The 16,385-nt window shown below is 39.4% G+C and overlaps 1 protein-coding gene across 2 annotated transcripts in view; it reads left to right on the top strand.

Annotated features, from left to right (window-relative positions):
- Nucleotides 1-16,385, top strand: part of dcun1d4 (DCN1, defective in cullin neddylation 1, domain containing 4 (S. cerevisiae)) — a 66,103-nt gene that overhangs the window by 6,001 nt on the left and 43,717 nt on the right. The window contains exons 2-4 of one of the 2 annotated variants that reach the window (XM_063043156.1): nucleotides 7,686-7,756; nucleotides 15,381-15,420; nucleotides 16,039-16,156. In XM_063043156.1, the coding sequence (XP_062899226.1) occupies nucleotides 7,686-7,756; nucleotides 15,381-15,420; nucleotides 16,039-16,156 (229 nt within the window). The remainder of the gene's footprint in view (nucleotides 1-7,685; nucleotides 7,757-15,380; nucleotides 15,421-16,038; nucleotides 16,157-16,385) is intronic. The other variant, XM_063043157.1, reaches the window with a different exon arrangement.

Genomic DNA, 16,385 nt, shown 5'->3' with positions numbered 1-16,385 from the left:
TTTCCTAGTTGCTGCCTGGCCTGCTGAGTTCCTTCAGCATTTTATGGATGCTGCTCTAATTTCCAGCATCTGCAGATTTTCTCTTGTTTATGATTAGAATTTTATATGTTTGGATTAGGTTGACTCTCATTCTTCTAAACCCTACAGTGCATAGGCGCAGTCTGTTTAATTACTTGCAATGGAAAACCCTGTAACAACATCACAGGCCCAGAGCATCACATTAAAAGCGTTCACAAGAAAAAAAAGTAAACACACCAACACTTGTCAAGCTTATTTTAGAAAAAGTATTGTTGGGCAAGCTGAAATGCCATCTATAAATTTGATGACACTGCTGTTGGCAGAATCTCGGGTGTGTTTTCAATGGGGGATATAGGTATGAGATAGATTGGCTGGCTGAGTGGTGATACTCAACAATTTCACACTCAATGTTAACAGTTCCAAGGAATTGATTGTGGACAAGGAAGGGGAATTCTGGAGAACATGCACCTGTCCCCTTTGAGGGGCCAGCAGTGGAAAAGGGGGAACAGCTCAAGTTCCTGTGTGCCACATCTGAGAGCATCTATTCTGCGCCCAACACATTAATAAAATCATTAAGAAGGCACACCAGGGTTTCTACTTCATTAGGAATTTGAGGACTTTTGGTATGTCATCAAAGACTTGCAAATTTCTACAGATGTACAGTGGGGAGCATTGTGACTGGTTGCGTCACCACCCGGTATAGAGCCTCCAACACACAAGAAGCTGCAGAGGGTTGTAGACTCGGCTAGTTCTATGACACACTATACCCTGCCCACCATCTTCAACAGGCAGTGCCTCAAGAAGGTGGTATCCATCTTTAAAGACCTTCACTGTCCAGGATGTACCATCATCACAAAAATACCTTCGGGGAGGAGGCACAGGAGCCTAACCGTTTTTAAAAACAGATGTTTCTTCTCTGCCATCAGATTTATGAAAGGTCCATCAACCTATGAACAAAACCTCATTTGTCTTTTGCATTATTTTTGTTACTTGTTTGTCTTGCACCACAAAACAACAAAATTCATGACATATGTCAGTGATAATAAGCCTGATTTTGATTCTGCTTTTCTATTTTTCCACTAAATGCACAACTCATGCTGTCTTTGTTTCACTTGCTATGTATTTACCCATTCACTTAGCCCTGAAGCATCTTTATTACTACCAACTCTCATCAACTCGTATTATCAGCAAAACTTAATCATAGCATCCAAGTGATTGATGTAGCTGAGAAGCTAGGACCCCAACATTGATCCCTGCAGTGACCCTTTAGTTGTAGCATTCTATCCCAAAAATAATTTTGTTATTTTTATTATTGATGTAATTTCCCTTCCCCAGGCTGTAGATTAAAATCCTCCATGATTACAATTGTAACCTTGTTACATGCACCTCTAATTTACTGATTTATTCCGTGCCCTATATTACTGCTGGAGGTTTGCAGACAAGTTTGATCAGTACAAATCTTTATTCTGTGCTGATTCTCAGCCACATCTAAACTGATTCTACTTGATATTTTTTCAAGCACAGATCCTTTCTTGCCACAGCTTCCATTGCGTGGTGGAAGATATAGTTCCCACCCTGGATCACTTTTCAACATGGTTATTAACTCATACCAACTTAATTGGAATTACTGTACTTTTATATTATTAAATGTTATTTCTTTGGTGATACTTGTGTATAAACTAATCATTAATTTGGAAGATCTGGTGTAATCCATAATATTATTAATAATGTGAAGTAAATGGAGAGGAATTGACTACTTAGTTATAAATGCATCCTCACTGTATCGTGTGAGATACTGTATCCTAGCTGGACAAATTTTAAAAAAAACAAATGGGATTTGGTCCTTTTTTGTGTAGCAATTCCTATGATATATCAGTATGACAATCTGTTGGTTGCTGTTTACTTTAACAGGCATTGAAGCTCTAAGTCATCAGATGTAGGACTGAACACCTCCAAAACCTTTGTCTGGAAGTAGATACAGTGTGTTAAATTGATTAACCAGTTTGTTGCTCAAGTATATTGTGGCTGTTCCTTAATCGATGAGTTGTTCTCTGACAATTAGTTTACAAAGCTGTATTCACTCTTCAAATTTTAATTTGAAACCTTTAGCCTTAGCTAAGTTATATTTTGTTTTGCATTTTTTTTTATCTTGCAAAAATTATAATTTTCCCTTAAACAGTAACTGGTGTTAAAATCTGTCCAATTATCTTTGTAATATCTTTCGTACATCTTGGGGTACGTGCTTTAAGTAATCCCAGATCTGAGAAGTATGAGCAGGAAAGCACTGTCGCCTGATATATCATGGATTTTTTAAAAAAATCAGGTTTATGGTATAAGTGCCACATTAAAACGAAGATTAATTGTGGTATCTTACAGTTTGCTGTTTTATAAAATTACTTCACAAAGTACAGTGCAGAAAACGTCTTGGGACTGAACTGTTTGAAGTGCAGTTTATCAGTCTTTTAAAGTGTTTAGTGTACTTAATATTTTTAAATGTGGTTTTTGTATATGAACATTTGGAAGGTTTATTCCAAATCTTTCCCTTTTTCACCATTTTCCATCAGGATTTATTTAGGCTTTAAGGGAGGTTGATGATTGCGTTGAAGATTAAATGCTGATAATCTATCAGGCAGAGCTGAGGCATTCAAATTCTGAATGCATTTGGACAATGCATGTTCAGATAGGATTCAATTGTACTTAATTAAATCAGAATCAGGTTTAATATCACCAGCTTATGTCGTGAAATTTGCTAACTTAGTGGCAGCAGTACAATGCAATACGTGATAATATTGGGAAAAAAGTACATTAAGTGTGTTAAATTAAAAATAGTACAAAAACAGAAATAATAAAAGTGAGATAGTGTCCATGGGTTTAATGTCCTTGTAGGAATCAGATGGCAGAGGGGAAGAAACTGTTCCTGAATTGCTGAGTGTGTGCCTTCAGGCTTCTGTACCTCCGCCTTGATGGTAACAATGAGAAGAGGGCATGTCCTGAATCATGGAGGCCCTCTATGATGGATGCCGCCTTTCTGAGACACTGCTCCTTGAAGGTGTCTTGGATGCTACACAGGCTAGCACCCAAGATGGAACTGCTTAATTTTACAACTTTCTGTAGCTTTTGATCCTGTGCAGTAACCTCCTGAATCAGACAGTGATGCAGCCTGTAAGAATACTGTCCATGGTACATCTGTAGAAGATTTTGTATGTCTCTGGTGACAAACTAGATCTCCTCAAACTCCTAATGAAATACAGCAGCTGTCTTGCTTTCTTTATAGCTGCGTCGAAATGTTGGGACCAGGTTAGATCTTCAGAGATCTTGACACCCAGGAACTTGAAATTGCTCACTTTGTCCACTTCTAAACCCTCTGAGGATTGGTTTGTGATTCCTCATCCTACCCTTTCTGAAATCCATAATCAACCCTTTGGTCTTACTGATGTTGAGTGTAAAGTTATTACTGCAACGCCTCTGAACAGCTGGTATATCTCGCTCCTGTGCACCCTCTCATCTCCATCTGAGATTCGGCCAAACAACGGTTATATCATCAGCAAATTTATAGATGGCTTTTGGGTTATGCCTAGCCACACTGTCATGGGTATAGAGAGTAGAGGAGTGGGCTAAGGACACATACCTGAGGTGCAGTAGTGTTGATCGTCAGCAAGGAGTAGTCATTAATACCAATCTGCACAGATTGTGGTCTTCTGGTGAGGAAATCGAGGGTAGTACAGTGACCCAAGTTCTGTAGCTTATAAATCTGGACAGTGGGAATGATGGTGTTAAACGCTGAGCTATAGTTAACAAACAGCATCCTGGCATAGGTGTTTGTATTGTCCAGTTGATTTAACGCTGTGTGAAGAACTCTAATACAGTTAGGAAATGCAATTTAAAAACAAATTTTGGAAATGGACATGTCAGCTTTTTAATTGAAATACTTATTGAAGCCAAGGGTTTGTAGGACAAGGTAGATTACATTGGAAATATTTTCTCTATAACTAGATTTCTTAAGATAATTGGATTTTACCAAAACTTGCACTTGCAGTTCAAGATGGTATCCCCTGTACAGCAGGCTAATGTTTTCTCTAATATATTTCTAAAAATTACTTAAGTAAAATAATCACCCTATTTAGCTTAAGGTTTGGTATATTGTTGACATATTATCACAAAATTGCCCACTAGTTTCCTTTGCAGCTGCTTGTTTCAAATTATTGGACAAATTAGTATTTTTTTTCTAGGTCACAATGATCATAAATTAGGTTCGCAATGTATCAAGGAAGCTTTCTAGAGTGGGCTGTAAAATAAGCAGAATGAAAAGTCAGTGGATGAGCAGAGGCAGATGTTTAATCACTGTTTCATAATACTCAGCAGAAGTTTATCCCTCAGAGGGACTGGTTTGAAAACATGAATCATCAATGCTTAACAAGGGAGGTCAAGACAAATATTTAATCAAAAACTAAAACACACAAAATGACAAAAAAACTAGTGGTTGATTAGATTAAAATGCTAATAAGGAGGGAGAAAGTTGATAGTAAACTGACATCAAGAGCTTCCATGGATTTATAAAAGGGCCAAAGGGTGGCTTTGTGTGGTATTTCTAGAGATGACACTGTGGAATTAATAACTGGAGATGAGGAAATGCCAAATAATTTAACCCTCAATGTCGGTCTTCATGATAGAGGCCATGTAAACATCTCAAAGTTAACAGGTTGGCTAGTTTCAAATAAGAAAAAAGAACTTGCATGCATCCATATCATAAGTGTTGTAGTATTGCAAAAGCTATTGGATTTAAAGGGAGACATCACCATGGTCCAATAGCTTGGATCTAAGAGTTTTGAGATAAATGGTTGAAGGTAAAGCTGTTGGTAATGCCTTGTTCAAGAGGGCTAATAGCTTAACACCTGTTGTTTGGAAGATAATGAAGTCTAAGAAAATTACAGCTATTTGTTTAAGAAAAACTTAGCTAAACCTTGTTTATATAGTTTAATGAAAGGGGAATGTGAGACAAATTTGCTTGAATTCTTTGAGGATATGACAAACACAAATGATAGAATGTGTAGATGTGTAATTTGATTTCCTGAAGCATTTCAAACATATAGGAAAGAACTCCTTGTAAATTTAACTTGAATGTGATTATTCCATGAATAATATAATTAGGTTATTACTTAACTGAAGTTGCCAATAAGCATACAAATATTACTTGCCGAAAATTAAATGTGTTAGTGCACAATGTATAAATTTAATTGATTTCACTGTTGAAGTGCTTCAGAATACTTCTGAATTTGGCTTAAGCAAATGCATAGATCATTATTATTTCCAACTCTGGAACAACCATTATGTAGCTGTCCATGGGGAAAAACATTGAATTTTGAGTACAAGGCCAGCACATCTTAGTGATTATTCTTTGTGCCTTGTTGATGTTGACAACAATACTGAATTAGAACTGAAGTTGCTAGAATTGAAAATGTGGATTAAATGGGATAATTGGTATCCAAAGGATGAAGATATTTACCCAAACAGCATTGCCAGTCATTATTGTTCCCTGATTACATGTGATAGTAATTTGTGAACTGAATCTTGTGCTGTTGCATAATATTGGTGGATCTAAATTACTGTGTACCATATTTGGAGTTGTTGCTTTTAGTTTGAGATTGTGTTGGCGTGTGGCCAAGTGGTTAAGGCATTCGTCTAGTGATCTGAAGGTCGCTAGTTCGAGCCTTGGCTGAGGCAGCGTGTGTGTCCTTGAGCAAGGCATTTAACCACACATTGCTGTGGGATGACACCGGTGCCAAGCTGTATGGGTCCTAATGCCCCTTCCCTTGGACAACGTCGGTGGCGTGGAGAGGGGAGACTTGCAGCATGGGCAACTGCTGATCTTCCATACAACCTTGCCCGGGCCTGCGCCCTGGAAACCTTCCAAGGCGCAAATCCATGGTCTCACGAGACTAACGGATGCCTATGTTTTAACACACTACACATTGGTAGAGAGTTTTAAAAAGTCATCAGGAAAATGTGCGTTATCGCATCAATATTGTACACTCGGTCTGGAAAACTTTATACAAAGCTTGCATTCCATTTTTGGTGTTAAAATTGCTCTGTTGTGCAACCATATGTAATTAAAACAGTGTTGAATGACATTTGGGGAAAGCTGCTTGCATCAAATCATGAAGTGATGCAACAATTTAGTCCAAGGTTTTCATTGAACTAATTTTATTGAGCTTTTGTCTTTTAAGTGTTCCATTTCCTTGTTTCTTTTGGGTTGATCATCTGTTGAATATGTTTGCATATGGTTTCTTAACAATGTATAATCATTTAGCAATTTCCCAAATATGTTTGTTAAATATAGGCTTTAAATTTGTCTACTTTAGTACCTTGTTGAATTACAAGTGATTGGCATATCTCCATCTAACACTAGGCCGGCTGGTGGCACAATGGCATCAGCGCCGGACTCCGGAGTGAAGGCTCCCGAGTTCGAATCCGAGTCGGGCCACCCCCCGACCACGCTTTCCACCCGTGCTGCGTTGAGTGTCAAACTAACCACTCGGCCTCGTTTTTAAAAAAAGGGTGGAGTCATTATCATTCATATTGTGACCCAGTTAATCCAAAAGGAGACTAATCCTGACACCACGCGCCAGACAAGAATGGCTGACTGGTGTGACATGCTAAAAAAAATCTTAACACTAATGTAGCACTTTTAATTTATTATTGTGCAATGGCACACAACGCATCTTGGACACATTCATCCTGGACAAAGATTATAACCTAAAAGATTTTTTTCTTTGCAGCACCCAGACCAATGTTAAATGTTGGAGTCTCAATTTCCAGAATTAACAAAGTTTTGGGCTAGGAAAGGTTTCCTATGTTGGAAAAACTAAGAGTGTATGCTCTTCCTTATGCTAAATCTCACTTGCATGCAGAATTTCAGATTTCTGGGTTGTTTTATTACTGAGCTATTCATGGGACATGTGAATATTCTATTTTAGATGAGGTGTTAGTATTTTTTTAAGGTATTGGTGAGGCAGTATCTGGAATTCTGTGCATAGTCTCGTTCCCCTTTATGAATGAATATGAGGCAGGGCAGAAAGGGCTAGTTCTCATTATGTTTCAGCAGATGAGGGGTTTGTCCTATCACAAACAGATACAAATGTTTGATCTTTTTCTTTGGAGTTTAGGAGGGATAATCTAAACAGGATGCTGAGGGGCATAGTAAGGTAAATGTTAAGACATTTCCACTGGTGAGAGTCTTGAATTGGCACATAGTTTTAAGATGAGGAACAAAAATTAAACAGATGCAAAAGGATAATGTGCAAACATTGAATCTGTGGAATTTTCCAACCTGTTGGTTTTGGAGTCTGCGTCAGCAGACTAGCTGATAAGTGAAAAAAGAGGTAGCTAAATCTTGGAAACTGAGGGTTATGTGGAACTGGCACAGAAGAGTTGAGGCATGGGGCAGATCAGCAATGATATTTAATGGCAGGGCAGCCAGATCTCCTTTCCTGCGATTTTCTATTACGTGTCTTGGTGGCAGATTTAATGCTTTTTCAAAGCTTCATTCAAATAATGTTTCGCATTCTTGAAGCAATGAATTGTGGGTATTTGGGACTGTTTATCTTCCGGTGTTTAATTTATCTCTGGAGTACCAGTGTTAATTTTAAACTGTTTTTCCTCTCTTCTAGATTTTCCACTAACTTCTCATCTGTCTACATTGGCCAATATTCACAAGATTTACCACACCTTAAACAAACTGGTAACTTCATTTTTATTAATGCTTGGCAGTGCGGAGTAACTGTCCTGCAGTATTAAGGAGTTTATGAAAGTGGATTGTAAAGCCAGGCCTAGATCAAATATAGACTAGATTAGATTAGATTATGAGGACAAGCAGTCATCTTTCATTGTCATTTAGTAATGCATGCATTAAGAAATGATACAATATTCCTCCGGTGTGATATCACAGAAACACAGGACAGATCAAGACTGAAAAACTAACAAAAACCACATAATTATAACATATAGTTACAACAGTGCAACAATACCATAACTTGATGAAGAACAGGCCATGGCACTGTAAAAAAGTTCAAAGTCTCTTGAAAGTCCCACATCTCACGCAGACGGGAGAAGGAAGAAAACTCTCCCTGCCATGCCTGACCACAGTCCGACTCTGAGTCGTCCGAAAACTACGAGCTCTGATCAGCCCTCCGACACCGAGTACCGAGCGCCATCTCTATCTGAACGCTTCGACCTCAGCCTCGGTTGCCTGCAGCAGGCAAAGCTGGGGATTTTGGGGCCTTCCCTCCGGAGGTTCTGGATCACACAGTAGCAGCGGTAGTGAACCAGGCGTTTCAGAAATTTCTCCAGATGTTCCTCTGTGCTTCTCACGTCTGTCTTCATCAAATCAGAATTGTCCATGGCCCCTATTTAACAGATATGATATCACTTCACTGGAGAGCTGCGTTGCGCTGCCATCTTCTCCTCCTGCCTAATATATTTCAGGTCATCAATAGAAGCAACAGAAGAAAATGCCAGAGCTCTGACCATTATTTTTCAATCCACTTTGGCTATAGGAATATTACCAGAAGATTGGATTGCTGCTAATATTATACAGTTTTAAAAAGGAGAAAGTGATGTGATTGTAAAATTATTGGAAATCAAAAGAGCCATTCAAATCTTTATTTAAAAGAAGAAGCACAGAATTGTAATTGGAGGTAGTAACTGGATATTTTCAACGAAAGAAGGTAGTGTCTTGGAAATGTAATCTTTTGAAGTACTAACAAAAGAGTTATGCGTCTTGACATCTCTGTAAGGAGTTTGGCATAGTCTATGTTGAGGTCTCCCTGGCTAGTCTGTTCCAATAAAAACTAGTAAAAGCCTAGTGCAACCAATTTAGATTGGCAAACTAGATAACTTTTTTTAAGCGGCAAAAGATATATATTTTTCCTTTGACAGTAAAACTGTCCTCAGTGGAGTTCCGTATGATTCTGTTCTTAGCCCTTGTAGTTAATACAACAGTTGGTCATGGAGTTGATAAGGTTATCTGAGAAAAGTGGCAAATGCAAAGGAGATGTCGGGTTTTTTTTTACGCAGAGAGTGGTGAGTGTGTGGAATGGGTGGTGGAGGCGGAAACAATAGTGTTTTTTAAGACTCCTGGATGGCTGCATGGAGCTTAGAAAATAGAGGGCTATGGGTAAAGCCTAGGTAGTTCTAAGGTAGGGATATGTTCGGCATAGCTCTGTATGTTTTTTCCTATGAAATGTAGCATATTACATTTGGCAAGATTCAGTGATTATGGGAATATGTAACAAACTAGAGTGGTGGTATATTTGGGGGGTGTATATAAATTGGTGTGGGGGAACAGAGAAACTCGCAATGTAAATGTACAATTCCTTAAATGTAATAAGAAAGATCAATAAGGTGCCTAAAGGATATACTTGCATTGATAAGCTAATGGCTTGATGAATTAAAAAAAATAAGGAAGCCCTTCTAGAATTATATGATACAAGATAACTTAAGTTCTGGTCACCATACTACAGAAAAGATTGCACCAGTAAGGGCTTGGAGGAAATTTGGTAGCGTAGTGGTTAGCACAATGCTTACAGTACAGGTGACCCGCTTTAATTTCCACCGCTGCTTTTAAGGAGTTTGTACATTCACCCCATGACTGCGTAGGCTTCCTCCGGATGCTCCAGTTTCCCCTCTCAATCCAAAGAAGTACTGGTTGGCAGGTTAATTGCCCACTATAAGTTGTGCCGTGATTAGGTCAGGATTAAAACTGAGGATTATTGGGCAGCGTGGCTTGAAGGGTCAGAAGAGCATACTCTCTGCTGTATCTCAATAAATCGATAAATCTGAAGGAATATGGGATAGGCAAGCATTGTTTTTAGCATGGAGGAGGTTGAAGGAAACTTAACTGAGGAACTTGGATAGAGAAAGTTCGTATTTACTCTTGGCAGCGGAGTCAAAACCAAGAGTATCATTTTTAAAAATCATTGACAGAAAGCGGAGAGATTTGAGGAAATTCTTTTGTCTTAAGACTGATGTGTCTGGAGATCCTTGCCTAAAATGGGTGGTAGGAGCAGAGACTATTGTTGTATTTAAATATACTTGGGTGTGTATTTGACAAGCTTTGACCTGCTGGGTAGCACCCCTTATGTTGAAATACAGGATTTGGTTGGGGAGAATTTCCTTGAGGTATTGACCAAGTGGTATCAAGCAGTTGTTTTGTGTTATCACAAGCAACACACACAAAAAATGCTGGTGAACGCAGCAGGCCCGGCAGCATCTATAGGAAGAGGTACAGTCGACATTTCGGGCCGAGACCCTTCGTCAGGACTAACTGAAAGAAGAGATAGTAAGAGATTTGAGAGGGGGAGGGGGGAGATCCAAAATGATAGGAGAAGACAGGAGGGGGAGGGATGGAGCCGAGAGCTGGACAGTTGATTGGCAAAAGGGGTACAAGGCTGGAGAAGGGAGAGGATCATGGGATGGGAGGCCTAGGGAGAAAGAAAGGGGGAGAGGAACCCAGAGGATGGGCAAGGAGTTGTAGTGAGACGGACAGAGGGAGGAAAAAAGAGAGGGGGGAAAAATAAATAAGGGATGGGGTACGAAGGGGAGGAGCGGCATTAACGGAAGTTAGAGAAGTCAATGTTCATGCCATCCGCTTGGAGGCTACCCAGACGGAATATAAGGTGTTGTCCCTCCAACCTGAGTGTGGCTTCATCTTGACAGTAGAGGAGGTCGTGGATAGACATACGGGAATGGGACGTGGAATTGAAATGTGTGCCACTGGGAGTTCCTGCTTTCTCTGGCGGACAGAGCGTAGTCCCTCTACTGTAAAGATGAAGCCACACTCAGGTTGGAGGAACAACACCTTAAATTCCATCTGGGTAGCCTCCAACCTGATGGCATGAACTTGCCTAACTTCCGTTAATGCCCCTCCTCCCCTTCGTATCCCATCCGTTATTTATTTATTTTTTCCTCCTTTTTTTTGTTCTCCCTCTGTCCCTCTCACTATACTCCTTGCCCATCCTCTGGGCTCCCCTCCCCCTTTCTTTCTCCCTAGGCCTCCCGTCCCATGATCCTCTCCCTTCTCCAGCCTTGTATCCCTTTTGCCAATCAACTTTCCAGCTCTTAGCTCCATCCCTCCCCCCCCGCCGCCCCACCACTTTCAAATCTCTTACTATCTCTTCTTTCAGTTAGTCCTGACAAAGGGTCTTGGCCTGAAACGTCGACAGTACCTCTTCCTATAGATGCTGCCTGGCCTGCTGCGTTCACCAGCATTTTTTATGTGTGTTGCTTGAATTTCCAGCATCTGCAGATTTCCTCGTGTTTACGTTCTGTGTTATAAAATGTTTTTATGATTCAATGAGTCACTGATAACTGGATACAAAGTATTTTTTCATCCAGATGGACTGATAGAAATCTCAGATGGGTGAAATGGCTTAAGTGCAGGTGACAGCAGCAATGTGTGGGATTCATTGCTAGGAGTATGCATTTCTGAAAGCATCGCTATTCTCTGGGTCATGGTGTATTGATTTAAAAATCAATTAAATAATTGTCTAGACTTTATATTGAAGTGAAGAACAAGAGAAACAAAATAATGTTTGCAGTTTATACATCAAGGAGGGCAGGTGACTGATAGAGGCAATAAGAGAACCATAAATGGGGAAACTGACCCCAAAAATGGATAAATCAAGATAGACTGGGGAATTTGGCTGATGGTGGTGTTATCTTTTTCATGGGCAGCTTTCACATCAAGAGATTGCAGAAGTATTTAAACCGTCAAATGCCATTCTACTTCATAGAAAGATTTTTAAACCTGAGGGATAGATCACTTGAAGCCATCAAGGCATGCATTTTATAGTTGACAGCATTCAACTACATCACACTGCTTTGTTATAAATCGACATATGAGGCATCTGTTATTGGATACCAAAGGAGTCCTCTAATTATTAGGAAGATCAAAACTGTTATCGATATCTCTGCCACAAACTTTCTCTCTCCATGGCAGCTTTGTAACATTGAATCATGCTGATCACAGAACTATCATATTTGACCTCAGTAGCATATGGTCACACATTCTATCATTGCCAAAGCCACTAATCTGCACCTCCATGATATCACCGGCTGCTTCTAACCCCACCTCTTTATCTTTTGATTTTATCTATTCCATTGCACTATGTCCAACCTGTTCGTACTTTATTTTGTCATTATGTGAACATATTTGCTTATTTTAATTGGTTGTTCAATAGAATGAATTTATTTAAATTTTTGAAGAAAGGGTGATTGCTCCATTATGCATTGCGGCAGTCATTGTTAAAGGTCATTAAATCCTTTTTTGCTTACTTTCTCCAACCAGTATGTTTTTTGGTATTGATAATTCTGGTTGAATTCATCTTTCCTGATTACTGAGACAATGGAGGCACCTACCTCCCTTGAACTTGAAAGGGTTGTGGAAATGATATGAATTTACTTGTCCAATCCTGTGTATGGGGAACTTCCCCTTTGCTTCATTTTCAGATGATCCAGTAAGTTAAAAGAAACGCATTACTTCATGTTTAGTAGTCTGCACCCTGTGTGCCTGCCTTATTTTTGAGTTGCAAGACTTTGTTCCTGACTTGTCACGATGATTAAATTCAGCCATTGGATGAAGAAGGTTAATGTTTGTCGAGCTTTGTTTCCGGAACAGTCCATGAACACTAGCTTGCTATTCCTCTTTGCACTATTTTTTTTATTGTAACTTATAATTTTTTTTTTGTCTTGCATTCTCCTGCTACCACAAAACAACAAATTTCACGTGTAAGAATAAACCAAATTCTGTTTTATTTCTGTGCCAACTGACAAGAGTTTGAATCATTGTTCTTGACTGTTCAGAAAGCAGATTTGCAGTCATTCATTTGTTTTGGACAGGTTCATCATAAAACTTTGACATATATCATCGGTTTCCTTTATCTTGTGACATCTCCAGCTTTAAGTTTAACATCGCAGGAATTTGTGCTTGATTTTGTCAGTTTGCTGTGCACGTTAATGACTACGCATAATCTTAAGTATGGCAATGGCAACAAGATGCAGTTTGAGTATACTAATGGTGTCCTGTAGTATGGGCAGAGTATAAAAATGAAGAAATTGTAGTGCCTGTGAGTGGGAAGGTACAGATTTAGAGTTGTTACCTTAGTTAGACAAACAATTTAGTAAAATGGCAGTTAACATTTTCAATTGTAGATTTGTTTTGAAACAAAATCCCTGAAGTGTTGTTTGTACAACATTTTTATAAGCTTTTATAAGCATTTTTATAATAGAAAGCTATCATTGGTACTTTATGTAGACTAAATTAAGGTGAAATTGGATGCACAGTTGTACTAATTGTTCCATTTCAGAAGTTTGTTAATGTACTTCTGCAATATATCAACTTGCCACTTTAAGCTTGTAGAGTACCCACTGATGATATTAAGTGACAATGGATCCTTACTAAGGATTACGTTTAATAATAGTTTGCTACTTGTTTTCTGGATTGTTAATCGTGAGACTGAAAAGTTCAAAAGCAATAATAAAGTTGATGCAACACACACAGAACACTGGAGAACTCGGAAGGCCAGGCAGCACCTACGGAAAAGTGTACAGTTGATGTTTCAGGCTGAACCCCTTCATCAGGACTGGAGAAAAAATGAGTCAGAGTAAGAATGTTGGGGCGGGGGGTGGGGGGGAAGAACCATAAGGTGATAGGTGAAACTGGTAGGGGGAGGAAGGGTGAAGTAAAGAGGTAAAGAGCTGAAAAGTTAATTGGTACAGGGCTGGAGAACGGGGAGTCTGATGGGAGAGCCAGAAGGTCATGGAAGAAAAGGGGGAGGAGCACCGGAGGGAGGTAATAGGCAATTAGGTCAGAAAGGGAAATGATTGGGGGGGGGGTGGTATTACCGAAAGTTTGAGAAATCTGTGTTCATGCCATCAGGTTGGAGGCTGCCCAGACGGAATATAAGGTGGTGCTCCTCCAAACTGAGTGTCGCCACTGGGAGATCCCGCTTTTTCTGCTCGGCGATATTGGGTTTCACTGATATACAGGAGGCCATACCGGGAGCACAGTAGAGGAGACCATAGACTGACGTGTCCCAATGGGAAGTGGCCAAGAGGAACCCTCTCCCTGGTGGGGTGGTGGGAATATGGGGTGAGGGCAGACGTGCGAAATGGAAGTGATGCATTTGAGGGCAGCGTTGATGGAGGAAGGAAAGCCCCTTTCTTAGAAGGAGGACATTTCAGTTCTGGAATGAAAAGCCTTATCCTGAGAGCAGATATGGCGGAGACAGAGGAATTGAGAGAAGGGGTTGGTGTTTTTACAAGTAACAGGGTGGGGATTATGTATAGTCCAGGTGGCTGAGTGTGGGTGGGTTTATGATAGACATCACTAGATAAGCTGTCTCCAGAGGTTGAGACAGAGATCAAGAAAGCGAAAGGAGGTGTCGGAACTGGACCAGGTAAATTTGAGGGCAGAATGGAAGTTGGAGGCAAAGTTGATCATCTTAGCGTTATAAATATTATCTTGATATTGAACCCTATGCAGTAATTCCTGTAGGGATTGTTTTTTAAACCTGGAGCAGCAACCTATGCAAACTTTCAAATACATCCGTGTGTTTTGCAGTTCATTTGAGTAAGAACTATACTACTTTTTCAATAATGCTTTTCATACTTGCGTATGAGCCAACCTGATTTACCACCTTTTGTGACATTGGAGCCAATTTAGCCCTTGGTGTCCATGTTGTGATAAATTAGACCTATTTAGTATACTTCTTTTTCCCCCGGCTTGTAGTATAAACCATTGTAGGTTGCATCCTTCATAGTTTTGGGTGACTGTTTCAGACTTTTGTTACTCTTCTGTCTACAAGTTGAAAATGTTGCAGTCATTTCTCTGTTAACCCCTTCCTTTTCACCATGCTCTTGGCCTAATGTTGGATGCGGTGACAGTCATTTAGCATGTAACATGATCCAAAAGTTGACTATTGGGTGATCCCAGCAGAACATGGAATGCTTAAAATTATATTCAAATTAATGGATTGGTGTTGGGTATTTCTAAGCTGTTTCCTGCTTTGCTCCCAGACCACAAAATCCTTGTTTGAATTGACTACTGCCATTTCAAATGAAATGTTTTCCAGATACAACCACAAGTTACTAGGATTAGGTGAGTGAGCAAGTAAGATGCTTTTGTCTGTTCTCTGGGGGAAAACCTCAAAGTAATTGGGTGGAAACAAAAATGAGTACGTACAGGATGGGAGCATCTGCTTTTAGGCCAGGGTTAATGATACTGCAAATATTGATTGGTTATATTCCAAGATTTAATAGATCTGAAGATTTGTGTAACTTATTTTCTCTTGTCTGTTTTATTGCAGAACTTGACAGAAGACGTTGGTCAAGACGACCAGCAATCAGGTATGATGTGGTTTTTATTTTGCTCACTTGCTGCTCCAACTTTCATATGGGTTAGCTGATGTGCTAATGCAATATTGGCATGCATCCAGGTTCAATACTTGACCTTGCTTGCACTCATAAATTCTAATGTATATTGTGGACATTTACAAGGGTAATGCTTGTGAACACTTGAGATGTATTTACTTTACGCAAACATCTGGTGGAAGTGCTGTTGCATAAGAAGTTTCAGAATCTATAACCAGCAAAGATGAAGATGGATGATGTGGGCCTTGCAGAGGAATCTGCAGGTGTGGAATTCCTACATGTGTTATTCTTGTCCTCTGCTAATTGAAATTGACTTGAGTGATGCTGTCAGAGTAAGCTGTTTCCCTCCACAAATGCTGTCTGATCTATCGAATTTATCTGTTTTGTTGTATTGGATCAGTGTTATTAACTTGAAGAAAAGCTTAAAATTGAATTCTAATTGAAATTTTCCGTTCTGCTGTTCATCTGGAAGAATCACTGTTAGAAAAATAATCATATTCATTAGGAGACTACATGTTTAAGTATTCATGTTACAATGAGTTTTTAGTAGATCAGTTGGTTAATCATTTGTGTTTCTAAATCTTGGTATTGCAGGAAATCTTCGGTCTTGCAGTTGTCTCTCCGACTGCTGTAACAAGGGAATGCCACCCAGAAAAAAGAGGAGACCCACAGTAACAGATGATCTAACACCTAAAAAAAGCAGGCACGATGGGTATGTGTTTGGTTTTATGAAAAGAATAACACTAGATATTCACAATTCAATGCATAAAACAGCTTTAAACATTGATGCCTCAAAATTTCATCATGTTGCATGTTACGGTATGACTGATTTCTAGCATATTGTTAATAGTGAGCTTATAGAATTTAAAGCGTTAAGCACCCAAAAATTGTTCTGTTTCTATATATAAAAATTGTATGGGAAAATTGGCTTTCCCACTGAA

Source organism: Mobula hypostoma, chromosome 3 (genome assembly GCF_963921235.1).
Source record: "Mobula hypostoma chromosome 3, sMobHyp1.1, whole genome shotgun sequence".
Taxonomy (NCBI): domain Eukaryota; kingdom Metazoa; phylum Chordata; class Chondrichthyes; order Myliobatiformes; family Myliobatidae; genus Mobula; species Mobula hypostoma.
The sequence above is the reverse complement of the archived record's forward strand: the minus strand, read 5'-3'. Positions and strand labels throughout refer to the sequence as shown.